Source organism: Notechis scutatus, chromosome Z (assembly GCF_049901735.1).
Source record: "Notechis scutatus isolate UNSWTSFEM ecotype Mainland chromosome Z, rNotScu1.2, whole genome shotgun sequence".
Taxonomy (NCBI): Eukaryota; Metazoa; Chordata; class Lepidosauria; order Squamata; family Elapidae; genus Notechis; species Notechis scutatus.
Window position 1 is genome coordinate 48,970,555 of NC_142025.1, and position 14,640 is coordinate 48,985,194.

The 14,640-nt window shown below is 36.6% G+C and overlaps 1 protein-coding gene across 1 annotated transcript in view; it reads right to left on the reverse strand.

Moving 5' to 3' along the window:
* Positions 1 to 14,640, reverse strand: part of PTER (phosphotriesterase related) — a 55,051-nt gene that overhangs the window by 22,334 nt on the left and 18,077 nt on the right. The window contains exon 2 of the mRNA XM_087945303.1: positions 5 to 466. Coding sequence (XP_087801429.1) covers positions 5 to 436 — 432 coding nt within the window. The 5' untranslated portion in view covers positions 437 to 466. The remainder of the gene's footprint in view (positions 1 to 4; positions 467 to 14,640) is intronic.

Sequence of the window (14,640 nt, forward strand, 5' to 3'; positions counted from 1 at the left end):
CTACCTGTTCCACAGACATAGCTTTAGTCTCAGAGGAATGAGTGGCATCTACGTAAAAACCTGCTCCAGCAATAACATGGACACCAGTTTCTTCTGAAAGCTGTTTTAGTATCTTCACATCTCGCATGATCCCAGTGGTTGTATTTTCCACTATGCTTCCACCTCCTGCAGCCTTGTAATGAAGGAGTTCTTCTCTCACAGCATCAGTCTCTTCATACAGCAGAAGATTCTCTTTGTGGCTATAAGGATTCTGTTTAAGCCAAAACAAGTGCTTCATCTCAATGGGTTTTTCAGAAAGAGCTTCTTGACCTGGGGGTGGCGGGTAGTAACAGCAACTGAAGCCCATTGTCAAGTGTTCATGGGTCATAGTGTAGCCCAGTTGGCTAGGGTCTATTAGGCCCAATACAGTCTGAATCTTACCCTTCAGCGAAGACATTCCTTGTTTTCTTGTCTTAAAATATGTTTTCTAAGGGAAAAGAACAAAAAACAATTACATGGTATCTTTGTTATGCATATTAACAAAGACAGTGGAGAAACACGCAAGAACTTATTTTAAATATATATTATTTTAAATATATTATTTTATTATTTTATTTTTATTATTTATTTTATTTTTATTATTTATTTTATTTTATTATTTTAAATTTTATATTAATATATTTATTTTAAATATATTTAAATGTCTTCTATTTTGCTAGTAAGTGAAAAAAACTGGACTTTTATGAAAGGAATGATGAATTTTATTTATTTCACTGTGGATACTAGGCCCTTGAAAACTATTTTGTCCCAAATATGGTTTTAAAGTATGTGATAAGATTTCTGGAATCTTTTGAAGACTGAAAGATAAATTACAGTTAGGAAATATAGCTGCTGCTAATAAATAGATATAAGTAGGTTGAATTTTCCTTCATACTTATTGCATATACATCTCTATTATTTGAAATACTTGCTATTTCAAAAGCATCCCTGAAGCATAAAAACAGCAAAGCTTCATAAAAGGAAATAAATAGTGAAAGTGATGCTGGTTTTTTCCTAGTCATTGCTTCTTGAACTCAAAATTCTCAGCTTATACTGATCAAACAAATCACAGATATTTAAAAGGCCCAAGTAGTTAACTTATAATTGCAATTGTACAATTGTCTAACTGGGAAAGGAACCACAAGAGATAGAAAGAAGGAATATAAACCATCAAAATAATGCATTACTAAGGGAATAGAAGGAATATATAAACACAGATTAAAGACTTTTTCTTCTAACTAGAAGCAAACTGACCAACTATTTTTGTTTTATTAAGTGAATGATGTAATAACAAAAAATAAATTGACATGGGAAAACCTGCATAGTTCAGGAAGACAAAATTGCTGCAATAATCATAGAAAACTGAACAAGCAAGGAAAAAAAACTATACTTTTCTTCTATGCAGGAGATCTTTTCAAGATATATACAGCTGCTTTTGGCAATAACCCAGATGTGGATGAAGGATGAATCTTATAAACAGCATAAATTATAGCAAAAAGTGGCTTCCTTTCTGAAAAGTCTAGATTTTTTAAAAAAAATTGTTTCATTTCCAATCTGCTAAATGAAAAAGTGTCTAGTCTAGGGGGCTTATTCAACAAATTTTATTTTAAATTTAAACAAATTAAATTTGTTTTATTCAAGCAAATTAAATACTGAAGATTTACAGTAGAAATGCCATTAGTTAAAATGGAACTGAACAACAATAACAATAAACCAGCACAAGGAATGAGGGAGTCATCTAATCCTTGACTGTGTCAGCCTCAAGATATCTTCACCCCTCTCTATTCTTTATTTGCTGCTCTCTATCCTTTATTTGCTGTTATGCCATTTTCTCTTTCGGCTGCCATGAAACGGTGGGAGGGGGGAATCTTGGAAGGGAAGAAGGCAGGAGGTGTTTTGCATTCCTTTGCTGGGTTAAGAAGGGGAGGGGGGATTCTTTTCCTTAACTTTCCATTTCTTCGTTAGCCTCTGTCCTCTGTCCTGCGCAACTGCGAACTTTTATCAAAATATGTCAAGGTCACTGACAGTAGCCTCATCATCACCCGGAGATGACCACATGATCCTATTCAGAAGTTTTAATTGGAAGAATCATTTGATCTTTGGAGGGGGGGAACAATTCTATCCTTTTGTATATGTGTTTTGCCCTCCAGTTTCTTAGTTTCAGAATTGATTCTGTTGCTACCACATCATCTTCCAGTAAAAGAATAATTCTGCTCTACACCATGGAGTCTGAGTATTTCTTTCTTGGGATTTAGAGGGAGCACAGTCTGACAGATTGGCTATTCCACAGGACTGGGGCAGCCACAGAAAAGACCTGCTTCCTCTCTTCTATCCCAAAATCATGGGCGAGGGGTGGACTGAGGAGCAAGGATGCAGTTCATGTCTTCCTGTTTTAAGTGCACTGATTGGGCAGATTCTTTGTAATTTTTACAAAGCCATGAAGATCGTTATAGGTAATTATCAACATATTAAACTGGAACCAAAACAAGCAGGCTCATAGTTTTGCAGCACTGCTAAATGGCTTCATTTACCAGCTTCTGTGCTTTCACATTCTGCTGAACGTTCTTTTTTAAAAAAAGAGAGGGTGTTGCACTCTAGAACTAAGAAAGGCATAAGTTGACCCTAAGGGACTGCTGGGGTCCAATTGCCATCATCATACAAAACTAGTTGAAAGGCTTCCTTTGTCAACCAGCTGTTTATTTGTTCTATTTATCTGTTTCCCTTTTTGCCGCAACAGCACGAAGCAGCTAACAACATATAAAAATATTGTCAAAATACATTTTAAAACAGCATTAAAAACAAGCAGAAGCCATGAACTGCGAAACAGATTATGGATCAGCGTGAGCCTGTTTAAAGCTATCTTGGATTCAGATCCAATGGTTTCTGGACAAAAATAGTTTGGTACAATTCCAGCCAATCCATAATAGCCTGAAGATACAGTATTGGATAAGGATATTGAAAACATTAATTCCTCCTCCCACTCTTTTGTTGTAAGCAATCCAGAAGGATACCATAATTGATGGTATCAAAAGTTGCTGACATTTCCAATGGACTAGCATAGATCCTAACAAAGGTCAAGCATAAGACTGATCAATTTACTTTAATCCCATATATGACTGTGAAACCACACTGTAAGCAATAAAAAAAAAAATCAGTTTTATCCAGTGTTCTCTATTATTCTCTAAAATCCTTCTTAAACATGGAAGTTTGGGCATACAGATAATCTCCGATTTACAACAGTTCATCGCAGTTACAATGGCACTGAAAAAAGTGACTTATGACCATTTTTCACACATATAACTATTGCAGCATACCCATCGCAGCATGATCTAAATTTGGATGTTTGGCATCCCCATAGTCATTTGATCCATATTTATTATGGTTGCAGTGCCCCAGGGTCACTTGATCCATATTTATTATGGTCATTTGATCCATATTTATTATGGTTGCAGTGCCCCAGGGTCACTTGATCGCTTTTTGCAACCTTCTGACAAACAAAGTTAATAGGACAGCCAGATTCACTTAACAAACTTGTTGCTAACTTAGCAACTGCAGTAATTAACAATTGTGGCAAGTAAGGTTGTAAAATGGGACATTTAACAAAGTCTCACTTAACGACAGAATTTTGGGGTCTATAGGGTCATAAATTAAGGACTACCTGTAGTGCAATATGTCTAAAATGATCTATTCTTTATCACAAAAATATTTTTATTTTATCTTAGGCCAAAATAAAAAGAGACTAACCACATAGTACTAAGTTTGTGTAGCCAATTATAGCAATATGCATGCTTAAATTTGCCAGTTTATTTACAAGTACTGCAGAGTCTGATGGCAGGAAGTTAGTAAATTAAATATCATTGCTTAAAAATATCTAACATCCATCATATTGCTTATTTCCCTGCATATTTTAGTCACTCATACATGGTGACTAAATTGTGCTTTTTTAAATGGCTTTCCTTCTTTGGAATAGAATTAAGAGTGTCTGAGAGCAGACAATTTACACATTTGTAAAATGAATAATATTAAAAAACCAAATAATATTTAATAATATAGCAATTCAACAAGATCACTAAGAAAAACAATAGTAAATAATATTGATCAAAGCACTGAATAGCCGAAATAACTTTTATAGTGCACTTGAGAATTTAGTCTTACAGAGAAGTCTCTTATTGCATTCAACGGGTCTTACTTCTGACCAGATAGCATAATCTTATACTACATATAAAAATAGGCTAATCCTATAAGAAAATTTATCCACATTGCCCTACTTGAAAATCTCTTATTTCCAAAGATACCAATGTAATAGAAAAACATTTTGCTGATGATGAAAGTAACCAGGTATAAATAGGTAAGCAAATTATCTGGCCTCCGAGTCTTTAAAAAATTCTAAGTTTTACCCTGCATTTGGCTGACTAGAACTTGGAAATAAACAAAAAAACAAATGAAGATCTTTCAATGCCAATAATGTTTAAAATCCTTGCATGGTTTGATGATTTCATATTTGTACATGAAATTAGTCTTAACTATTAAAATTATTAACTAAGTCTAAAAGGCTTGTTATTTTTTAAAATATACAGTTTAATTTAATATGTCATATACAAAGTTTTAAGCTTGTTAGGAGAAGTTCAAAATATGAAAAAAACAAAGATTATCATCCCAGTATGAACAAGGCCAAGAAATCAGGTTTTGAAACTCCAGTCTTCCAACAATTAATAACTAATTCCAACATTTATTTATTTATATTCCATATTATCACTAAGCATAACTGATTATTTTGATTCGTATTTGTCTGCTGGACAATGCAAAAGCTTGAGGAGATTGTTATAAATTCTAGTCAGCCAAAATGATCAGTTATGAAACAAACTACCATTTAATGATGTCCAGAGGATAGGACTAACTGGAGCATACATTATTGATCAAACAGAAGCCCTTTCTGACTGCCTTTTAGTTCATAATAGCACAAACATTTATTTGTTACTTGCAAAAAAGCTCTGAGAGCAGATTTTCAACATTCTTCTTTTGCGTATAAATGAAACATACAAAGAGAATAGAATGTCCAAGAAGTCCGTTACTTCTACGGGAAATTAACAATCCTTCTTACTTGTATTGTATGCAAAACATCCTGTTACGAAAAGAAAACATATAACAAAGCAAATAGAATCCATGTCACAAAGCAAATAGTTACTGACTGGACAGCTTTGCAAAAATATCATTGTGGATATATGGTTTTCAATTTGTCTGTTACCCTTATTTTTTTACAAGCAAAGTTAGAAAAAAAAACTGATTTAGGGAAAAATGAGTGTGATGCAACTTTTCTAAAGACAAATATCAGTAAAAAATAGCACCAAAATAAGATTATAAAATATGGGCCAAAATGCTACCTTGCTGATTGAAAATAAAACCCTACTCTTTTCACTAGAACTATTTCTAGTTAACAAAATAACGCCTAACATCTCCAAAGGGATTTTTCAAGGGTGAATCATTAAAAGCCAAATGCTTCTTTTGGGTAACCTCTGTTCATTTTGATTAAACTCAAGTTGCCGAACTCAGTCATTAATCAAGTACTCTTGGTAAGATCCAGCCTCCAGCTGCCTAAAAGTCTGAGAAAGGTTCAGTGATCTGATGCATATTTATAGTCAAGACAAAACAGGAGAAGAGGCTAATAATAATCTGTCTCCCCCCCAAAAAAATATAATTTGCCAGTGTTCATTAAATGGCATTTTAACATCATTCTAAATTATATTTTAAATGTCAATCTAAATTCTATATCAACACAAATCCTTCCATTGGCTCTTTATCTAATTCTAAATGTAAAAACATATTATACTGATGAAAAATATCTCTTTTTACTTCTAAGTAAGCAGATATTAATACCTGATTAAGATTCAGTATTGGCAAGGAGAATGACATGCTTTTAACCCTTTGACTTGCATTCTACAGGTGAAACTCGAAAAATTAGAATATCATGCAAAAGTTCAATTATTTCAGTAATACAACTTAAAAGGTGAAACTAATATATGAGATAGACTCATTACATGCAAAGCAAGATAGTTCAAGCCTGATTTGTCATAACTGTGATGATGATGGCTTACAGCTCATGAAAACCCCAAATTCACAATCTCAGAAAATTAGAATATTACATGCAATCAATAAAACAAGGATTGTACATAGAACAATATCAGACCTCTGAAAAGTATAAGCATGCATATGTACTCAGTATTTGGTTTGGGCCACTTTTGCAGCAATTACTGCCTCAATGCAGCATGGCATGGAAGCTATCAGCCTGTGGCACTGCTGAGGTGTTATGAAAGACCAGGATGCTTCAATAGTGGCCTTCAGCTCTTCTGCATTGTTCGGTCTCATGTCTCTCATCTTTCTCTTGGCAATGCCCCATAGATTCTCTATGGGGTTCAGGTCAGGCAAGTTTGCTGGCCAATCAAGCACAGTAATCCCACGGTCATTGAACCAGGTTTTGGTGCTTTTGGCAGTGTGGGCAGTTGCCAAGTCCTGCTGGAAAATGAAGTCAGCATCCCTATAAAGCTTGTCTGCGGAAGGAAGCATTTAGTGCTCCAAAATCTCCTGGTAGACGGCTGCATTGACCCTGGACTTAATGAAGCACAGTGGACCAACACCAGTAGATGACATGGCTCCCCAAATCAACACAGACTATGGAAACTTCACACTGGACTTCAAGCATCTTGCAGTGTGTGCCTCTCCACTCTTCCTCCAGACTCTGGGTCCTTGGTTTCCAAATGAGATGCAAAAGTTGCTCTCATCAGAAAAGAGGACTTTGGACCACTGAGCAACAGACCAGTTCTGTTTTTCTTTAGCCCAGGTAAGATGCTTCTGACGTTGTTTGTTGTTCAGGAACGGCTTGACAAGAGGAATACATTTGAAGTCCATGTCCAGGATCTGTCTGTGTGTGATGGTTCTTGATACACTGACTCCAGCCTCAGTCCACTCCTTGTGAAAGTCCACTACAATTTTGAATGGCCTTTTTCTGACAATCCTCTCCAGGCTGCGGTCATCCCTGCTGCTTGTGCATCTTTTTTCCCCACACTTTTCCCTTCCACATAACTTTCTATTAATGTGCTTTGATACAGCACTTTGGGAACATCCAACTTCATTTGCAATTACCTTTTGAGGCTTTCCCTCCTCATGGAGGGTGTCAATGATGGCTTTCTGCACAACTGTCAGGTCAGCAGTCCTTCCCATGATTGTGATTCCTACTGAACCTGACTTAGAGACCATTTAAAGGCTTAGGAACCCTTTACAGGTGTCATGGCTTAATTAGATGATTAGAGTGGGGCACTTTGAGTCTATAATATTGAACCTTTTCACACTATTCTAATTTCCTGAGATTGTGGATTTGGGGTTTTCATGAGCTGTAAGCCATAACCATCTCAATTATGACACATCACAGCTTGAACTATCTCACTTTGCATGTAATGAGTCTATCTCATATATTAGTTTCACCTTTTAAGTTGCATTACTGAAATAAATGAACTTTTGCACAATATTCTAATTTTTTGAGTTTCACCTGTAGTTATAATTCCAGAATCCCACACAATTCACATTTACAATTTTTATTGACAAATAAAATATAAATTGGTATTTAGTTTAAAAATCATTCTACATCAATATTTAAGGACTGAGTTGCCATACATTTATTAAATTTATTGATTTCTTGTTTACTAAAAAGTTGTGCTTATGGAAGTTAAGAATAAAATACAATAAAGTGAAATGCAACATAAATTTAAAATATTAGAATTCCAAAATTAGTTTGGGGCACAAGTCTAATCCCTTGTTCCTATTGAGTTCTATATTAAAATTAATACAATATAATACTTCATACGTACTATCTGTGCTCAAGCTTCTAGACAATGGATCACAAATAAAACAGAAATTGAACAAACATAACTCTCTTGCTAACAATGAACAACATAAGACATAGCACAAAACAAAAGTAATCCAAAAATCCTGGAAATATCTAAAAGCTATTTTAAATGTTTCGATTATTTTTTATCAGGCTGAAGTTTTTCTTAAAAGCCTGGAACTGCTACACTGTAAATAAATATACTGTACAACTGTATAAATCAATTGTGAAAAATGCTAGGGTAGATTCACATAATATTTAAACGATTTCTTTGCAATAACTAAGTCAACATCTGTCCCAGGTTAATGATGCATGCTAGTTTAGTTGCAAATAGCAGGTCTTATTATATCAGCATAAATTCAATAAACCCAATTTCTTTAAAGCTTCCATCAACTTCTCAAATTTTTGACACTTCTTTTAGTAGAAAAATCTTGACAGTATAAATCAGTTTCCTTCTTGGTTACTGAGATTCATAGAGTGAAATATAATTTCAGAGGAATTATGAAACCATACTTCTTTTCTTATCACACTACATATGTTAGCCAGCTAAGCAATGCAAGAATGTATGTGCCATGTCCATATATATTTTTAGGAACATCCATTTTCAACAGAGCTTGAGTGCCACAAAACTTAAGCTAACAGTTTTATTTTAACACTAGACAACGCAGGACCGACATCTTTTCAGAGACATTTGCTTACCTAAACATAGAAAAAGAATGACCACAGATGGGCAATGGAAGTGAGAGCAACTTCGAGTTCCTGCTAGATTATCCATTGATATTGCTTATGGGAAACTGGCATGGGGCATCAGAAATCACTCCTTCTCTTAGGCTGACCTGCAGAATTTCCTGCCATCTTGCTATGGGGAGGAGTAACAAAGGGGGCCACAGGCCACAAAGAAAACTGCACCCCATTCCCCATTCTGGTATGTCTATCTCTACCTTCCATGACTGGCAAGGCCTCGTCCAATGACTGGTGGGTGGCGCCCAGCCTGCCTTAGCTTACCAGTAGGCATCCAAGTCACTCATCCTTCCCTTGACACACACCATTTCAGATTCAGCTTTGGTTCCAAAGCAGCAGATTGCCATTCACAGGTCAGATCTTAGTACCAGCTGATTGAGGACAGGATCAGAGGGAGGTAGAAAAGAGGATGAGGAAATACTTCTTGATTTTTTTTCTTGCACCATGCAACAAATGCAGCTGGAAGGTAAAGCAGTATGGAAATGGTTATAAATTTGCCAAATTTCATTTCCACAGGAGTCATGGGTCCCAAATTTTGCACAATCTATACATTAGCCGATAAGCCCATTTGAGATATACTAATTCAAAAATTGTTGCCCTATGATGCACTGTTTCACCAAATTGAAGGCTACAAACATTCAGACACAAGAGTGTTATACTGTATATAGCTAAACTATATAGACCTCAACTATATGTATATCCTCAAGATGCGATAAAACTAAATTGCAGTATTTCAAAATACTTTTAGCAGATCAGCACTAAATTGTCTTATGTTAATTTTATTTTTTATTTCTACATACCAGTACAAAAAGAGTTGAAGGAGAGGCCAAGAAAGATCAAACTGCTACTGAATCAAACAGAATAATTTTAATTTAGAATTTATCACTTAAGCCAAATAACTCTGAATGTGACCTGTGGAAAGTTAATGGTGCATACAGTCAGAATCACTAATTAATATAATCTCAATCTATAAAACATTAGGATAGTGAAGTTTACATGACATGCTTTTTATTTTCAAATAGGCATATTTATATCCACATACAGAAGAATGCCATCAGAATTGTTTCTCAAGATACTACAACAATATAAACATTTTTGTTCTGAATATGTATATATCAGCAAAATAAATCACAGACCCGGTTAGAATTACCAATAATCCTTGATATACGATTGGTCACTTAAAAGACATTCAAAGTTATGACAGACCCCACCAAAAGCTACTTACAACTCTGTTTCGAAGTTATAGCTACAGCTACAGTTACAGCTCCTGATGGTCATTCACTCTTTCAACTGATTGCAGGGATGCTGCAGTGCTCCAACCTCTTTTCCCTCATCCTGCGCCACTGTGACCCTTCTGGCCTTCAGCTTATTTGCTATATACAGTCACTCATTGCACACTTACATTTTTAAGATTTCCAGACCTCAGGGTCAGACAACTTGTCCCTGGATTATATAGCTGCCTCCTGGAAGTTGCTGACACTTTGGTCCACCCACATGGTGGCTTCCGCATAGCCACCTTGCAACCCACAGATGAACTGCTCTGTTTTTCTACCAGTTTGCATGGTATTATGCAGACCTTGTTAAGGCAGCACAACAGTAGAGCTTACTCCTGGGCACCCAGTGAGGCATCTGCAAGGAGTTGAAAAGGTAAGAGAGGAGGAAGGTGTAGGGCCTGGTGGGATGGAAAGGTACAGGGACCTAGTTGAAGGGCAAAATGGCCTGTGAGACCCAGTAGGAAAGGTCTGCAGGGACCAATGGGCGAGAAAAAGGCCTGCAGGGAATCAAAGAGGATACAAAGCATGATGAACCTTGAGGGGTGGGGTAGTCCCAGGGCAGGTAGACCTGGGCCTGCACTGGATTCCTAAGGGCTTTTCCCATGCTGGAGGCACTTCATGCTCTGCTTAACAAATTGCACATTTGTTTAATGCCACATTAGAGACAGCATAGAATAGGGGTTGTTAAGCAAGGCCTTATTTAATGGCTATCACCATGATCAAATGTAAAGGATGGACTTTATTACAGTCATATCTCAAAAATGCTGTTTGGAAAAAACTCCACTAATTATAAGGTTGTAATAACAACTAAGTATGATAAACAATGTACAATTTATATTGTAATTCTGATTTGGTAAATATGTCTTGTAGAGTTGTAATTGCAGGAATGTTCCAATCTCCGATGGCAAACCTCAGATAAAGAATGTTTCCAAGCAAATACAACTCAGGCAAACAAAGTCACTAATCTATGGATACAGGAGGATTAGAGAGGGGAAGTAGACATATGTTAGACTTTAACTAGAGATAATTAATTGTATGGATTACTGTACTAAACAGTAATGAAAGTTAAGCAGTAACCAAAGTTAACCAATGATGGAGGATAACTAAAAATGTATATAAATGCAAGACTATACTCCAATAAAGATCATCATCATAATTCAGTTGTTCATGATCAAACAACTCGACTGCTTCATCATTACAACAAGTGGCGCATGAACAGGGACCCTCTTACTTCGTCCAGCAAGGATTTGGTGCACCTTCAACCCTTTGTGGTTTCTTCAACCTTTTGGTTTCTGTAAGTATGGGGTCTTCGCTTTCTGAGGAACAAAGGAAGCATGTAGATGAATTAGGCTATTTGTTGAAGAAAAATAATACCGAGGTACCACAGAGAAATCTCTTAAGGCCGGTCCATTGAGTTTGCAGCTCAATGCCTATGGTACCCAGAAAAGGGGTCTTTAAAATTAACTGATTGGGAACGTATTGGGAAAACATTGCATACTGAACCTCAAGCAAAAATAGAAGTTTTGCATGTGTGGCATTTATGTAGGCATGCAATTGAAACATTTGATCACAATGAACTTTCTCTTTTAACATCTCCACCTTCACGTTATACTAATGCTGTCATTTGTCCCCCTTCTTCACCTGAATTCCCTCAATTCCCTCAGCTCCTGCAGATACAGGGCAAAAGCCTCCTGACTCTATTGTTCAGTCTTCTTTTCAGAAAATGGTAGAGACTTGTAAAAGGGATGCCTCTGTCTCAGGAACAGAACTTGCAGAATTACTGTCTGTTTGTCCAGTACAATATCGTCCTGGTCAGGGGCCACAGCTTGGACTGCAAGTAACAGAATGGGAGGGTCTGCCTTATCAGATCTTAAGAGAGTTAAAAAAGGCAGTTACAGACTATGGGATTAGTGGTAATTTTACAAGAGGACTTGTAGAAGGAATAAAAAATGGTTATACAATGATCCCTGAAGATTGGAAGCAAATATTTCACATGATTTAACATCCATTCAATATGTGGTTTGGGAGAGTGAATATATGAGACATGCTCAAGCTGCTGCTTTAGGAGGAGGAGGAGCATATACAGTTGAGCAGCTATTTGGTTCTGGACCATTTGGTACAATTCCTACTCAAGTTGTTCTTCCTCCAGCTATGTTAACTATTGTTTCTGAATGTGCCTTTCGTGCTTTTCTTAAGGTACCCCAAGCTGGAGAACCTAGAGCAAATTTTTCAAACATTCAACAGAATGCCAATGAGCCTTATGCTGACTTTGTTGAGCGTCTGTCCAAAGCAATTAGACAGCAGTTTGATCATCAGGAAGCTGCTGGTGAACTTCTTCTCCAGTTAGCTATTGAAAATGCTAATGCAGATTGTAAAAGAACTTTACAGCCATTAAAGGCTACTGCTCATTACACTCTGGCAGATATGCTGCGAGTCTGCCAGGATATTGGATCACAAACTTATATAATGCATATGTTAGCAGCTGCTATTCAGAAAGGACAGCGACCAATTGGTAACTGTTTTAAGTGTAAGAAGCCTGGCCATTTTCAGAAGGACTGTCGTTCTACACCTTCTATGCCTCAGAATCGTCCTTCTAAGAAGTGCCCTATTTGTAAAAAGGGATTTCATTGGGCAAATCAATGTCGGTGTCAGTCGGGAAACTTGCCAATGGGTGTGGCACCCACCCAGAATCCAAAGCATGCCTTTCCCATCACTCTGACTCCTCCAGCAGTCTCTCTCACTCCTCCCCAGCCACAGCTGGTAGCGCTGGGATCAATTTAATCACTCAAGAGGAAATTGAATTTAAATTTCCCATGGAAGTTAAAATAGTTCCATCTCAATTTAAAGGTCCTCTTCCTTCGGGATTAGTTAGCTTAATTTTGCCTCATTCTTCTGCACACAAAAAGGGCTATTTTGTTGTGCCTGGGGTAATAGGTTCAGATTACACTGGTATCCTCATGATTCAGATTTGGGTGAATCTTCCTCAAGTTCTTCCTTGTAATTCTTCTGTTGCTCAATTGCTTCTTCTTCCATATGAAAATCCATCTCCTGGTATAGGTAATCATGGGGATGCAGGATTTGGATCAACTTCTTTATCTGTAGGCTGACTTCATCAGCTGAACTCCTCTCGTCCTTTGTTAATGCTCTTCCTTAATAAACAACCATTTCAAGGGTTATTGGATACTGCAGCTGATGTTACTGTCATCTCCTCTTTACAGTGGCCACTACAGTGGCCAAAAACGACAGTTTCTTCATTGTGGGGAATAGGAGGTTCTACAGCTGCTTGGCAGAGTGTTCAAGAAATTAATGTTACAACATCTGCTGGTAAGTCCTTTTTCCTACAACCATACATTCTAGATATTCATACTAATATTTGGGGCCATAATATCCTTTCTCTTCTTAATGCCCATTTGATTCTTGATGATGGCTCTTCCTCTTAAATGGCTCTGTTCTATGCCAGTTTGGGTGGAACAATGGCCATTATCAAGGGAAAAACTTGCTGCTTTACAACAATTGGTTCAAGAACAATTGGCTGCTGGTCATATAGAACCTTCTACTAGTCCTTGGAATATCCCTGTTTTGTTATAAAAAAGAAAAATGGGAAATGACGTTTCCTTCATGATTTAAGAGAAATTAATAAATGTATCCAACCCATGGGTCCTTTACAATGTGGTCTACCAGATCCTGACTTAATTCCTAATTTTTATAAATTATTGGTAGTTGATCTTAAAGACTGCTTTTTTACTATACCTTTGCAGCCTCAAGACAAAGAAAAATTTGCATTTACTGTCCCAGTTTTTAATAATAGCATGCCCACAAAACGATATCATTGGCGAGTGTTGCCTCAGGGAATGCTTAATTCCCCTACACTTTGTCAATATTTCGTGGATAATGCCCTTCAACCCTTTCGGAATAAATTTCCTTCCTATTTAGTCTATCATTATATGGATGATATATTGATAGCAGCCCTGGATTTTGATGAATCTAAGTTGTTAAAAGAGTTAATAGATATTGTGGCACAACAGGGATTGTATATAGCCTCAGACAAAATTCAAAAGGTAGAACCTTATACCTACTTAGGACATAGAATGTTGCACAATTCCTCCATTCCAATTCTTCCTGAATTACAAGTACAGAAATCAAATACATTAGTACAATGGCAAAAATTACTTGGCATTATTAATTGGGCACGCCCATTCTTCTACATTACATCTGGTGATATGTTGCCCTTATTTCAGTCTTTGAAGGGAGCACAATCACCAGGAGATCTAGTTGTATTAACTGATCTTCAAAGAACATGCCTTCAAGAAATATTGAATAAGTTTAAGCATCGATATGTGGACAGGATAACATCCTTAACAATAGGACTTTGCTTAGCTATTCTTCCCACTACACCCTTACCCACGGGATGTCTTTATTCTAATGCGTCCCATAAGCGGTCAACATTCATGAATGGATTAATTTGTCAGCTACTCCGCCTAGAAACATTTATCCTTATCAATCAGCATTAGAGGATTTGATTATTAAAGGTCGTAAACAAGCCTTACATCTTACAGGACAGGATCTCATTAGCATAGCTTTCACTCGTACAAAAGTTGAACATGAGCATTTGATGATGATTTCAGAATCATATCAGATAGCCTTTTCTCAATATGTGGGAAACTTGTCGTATTCTTTACCCAAGGATCCTAGAATAGTGATTACTACTACTTTAAATCCGGCCTTTTCTTC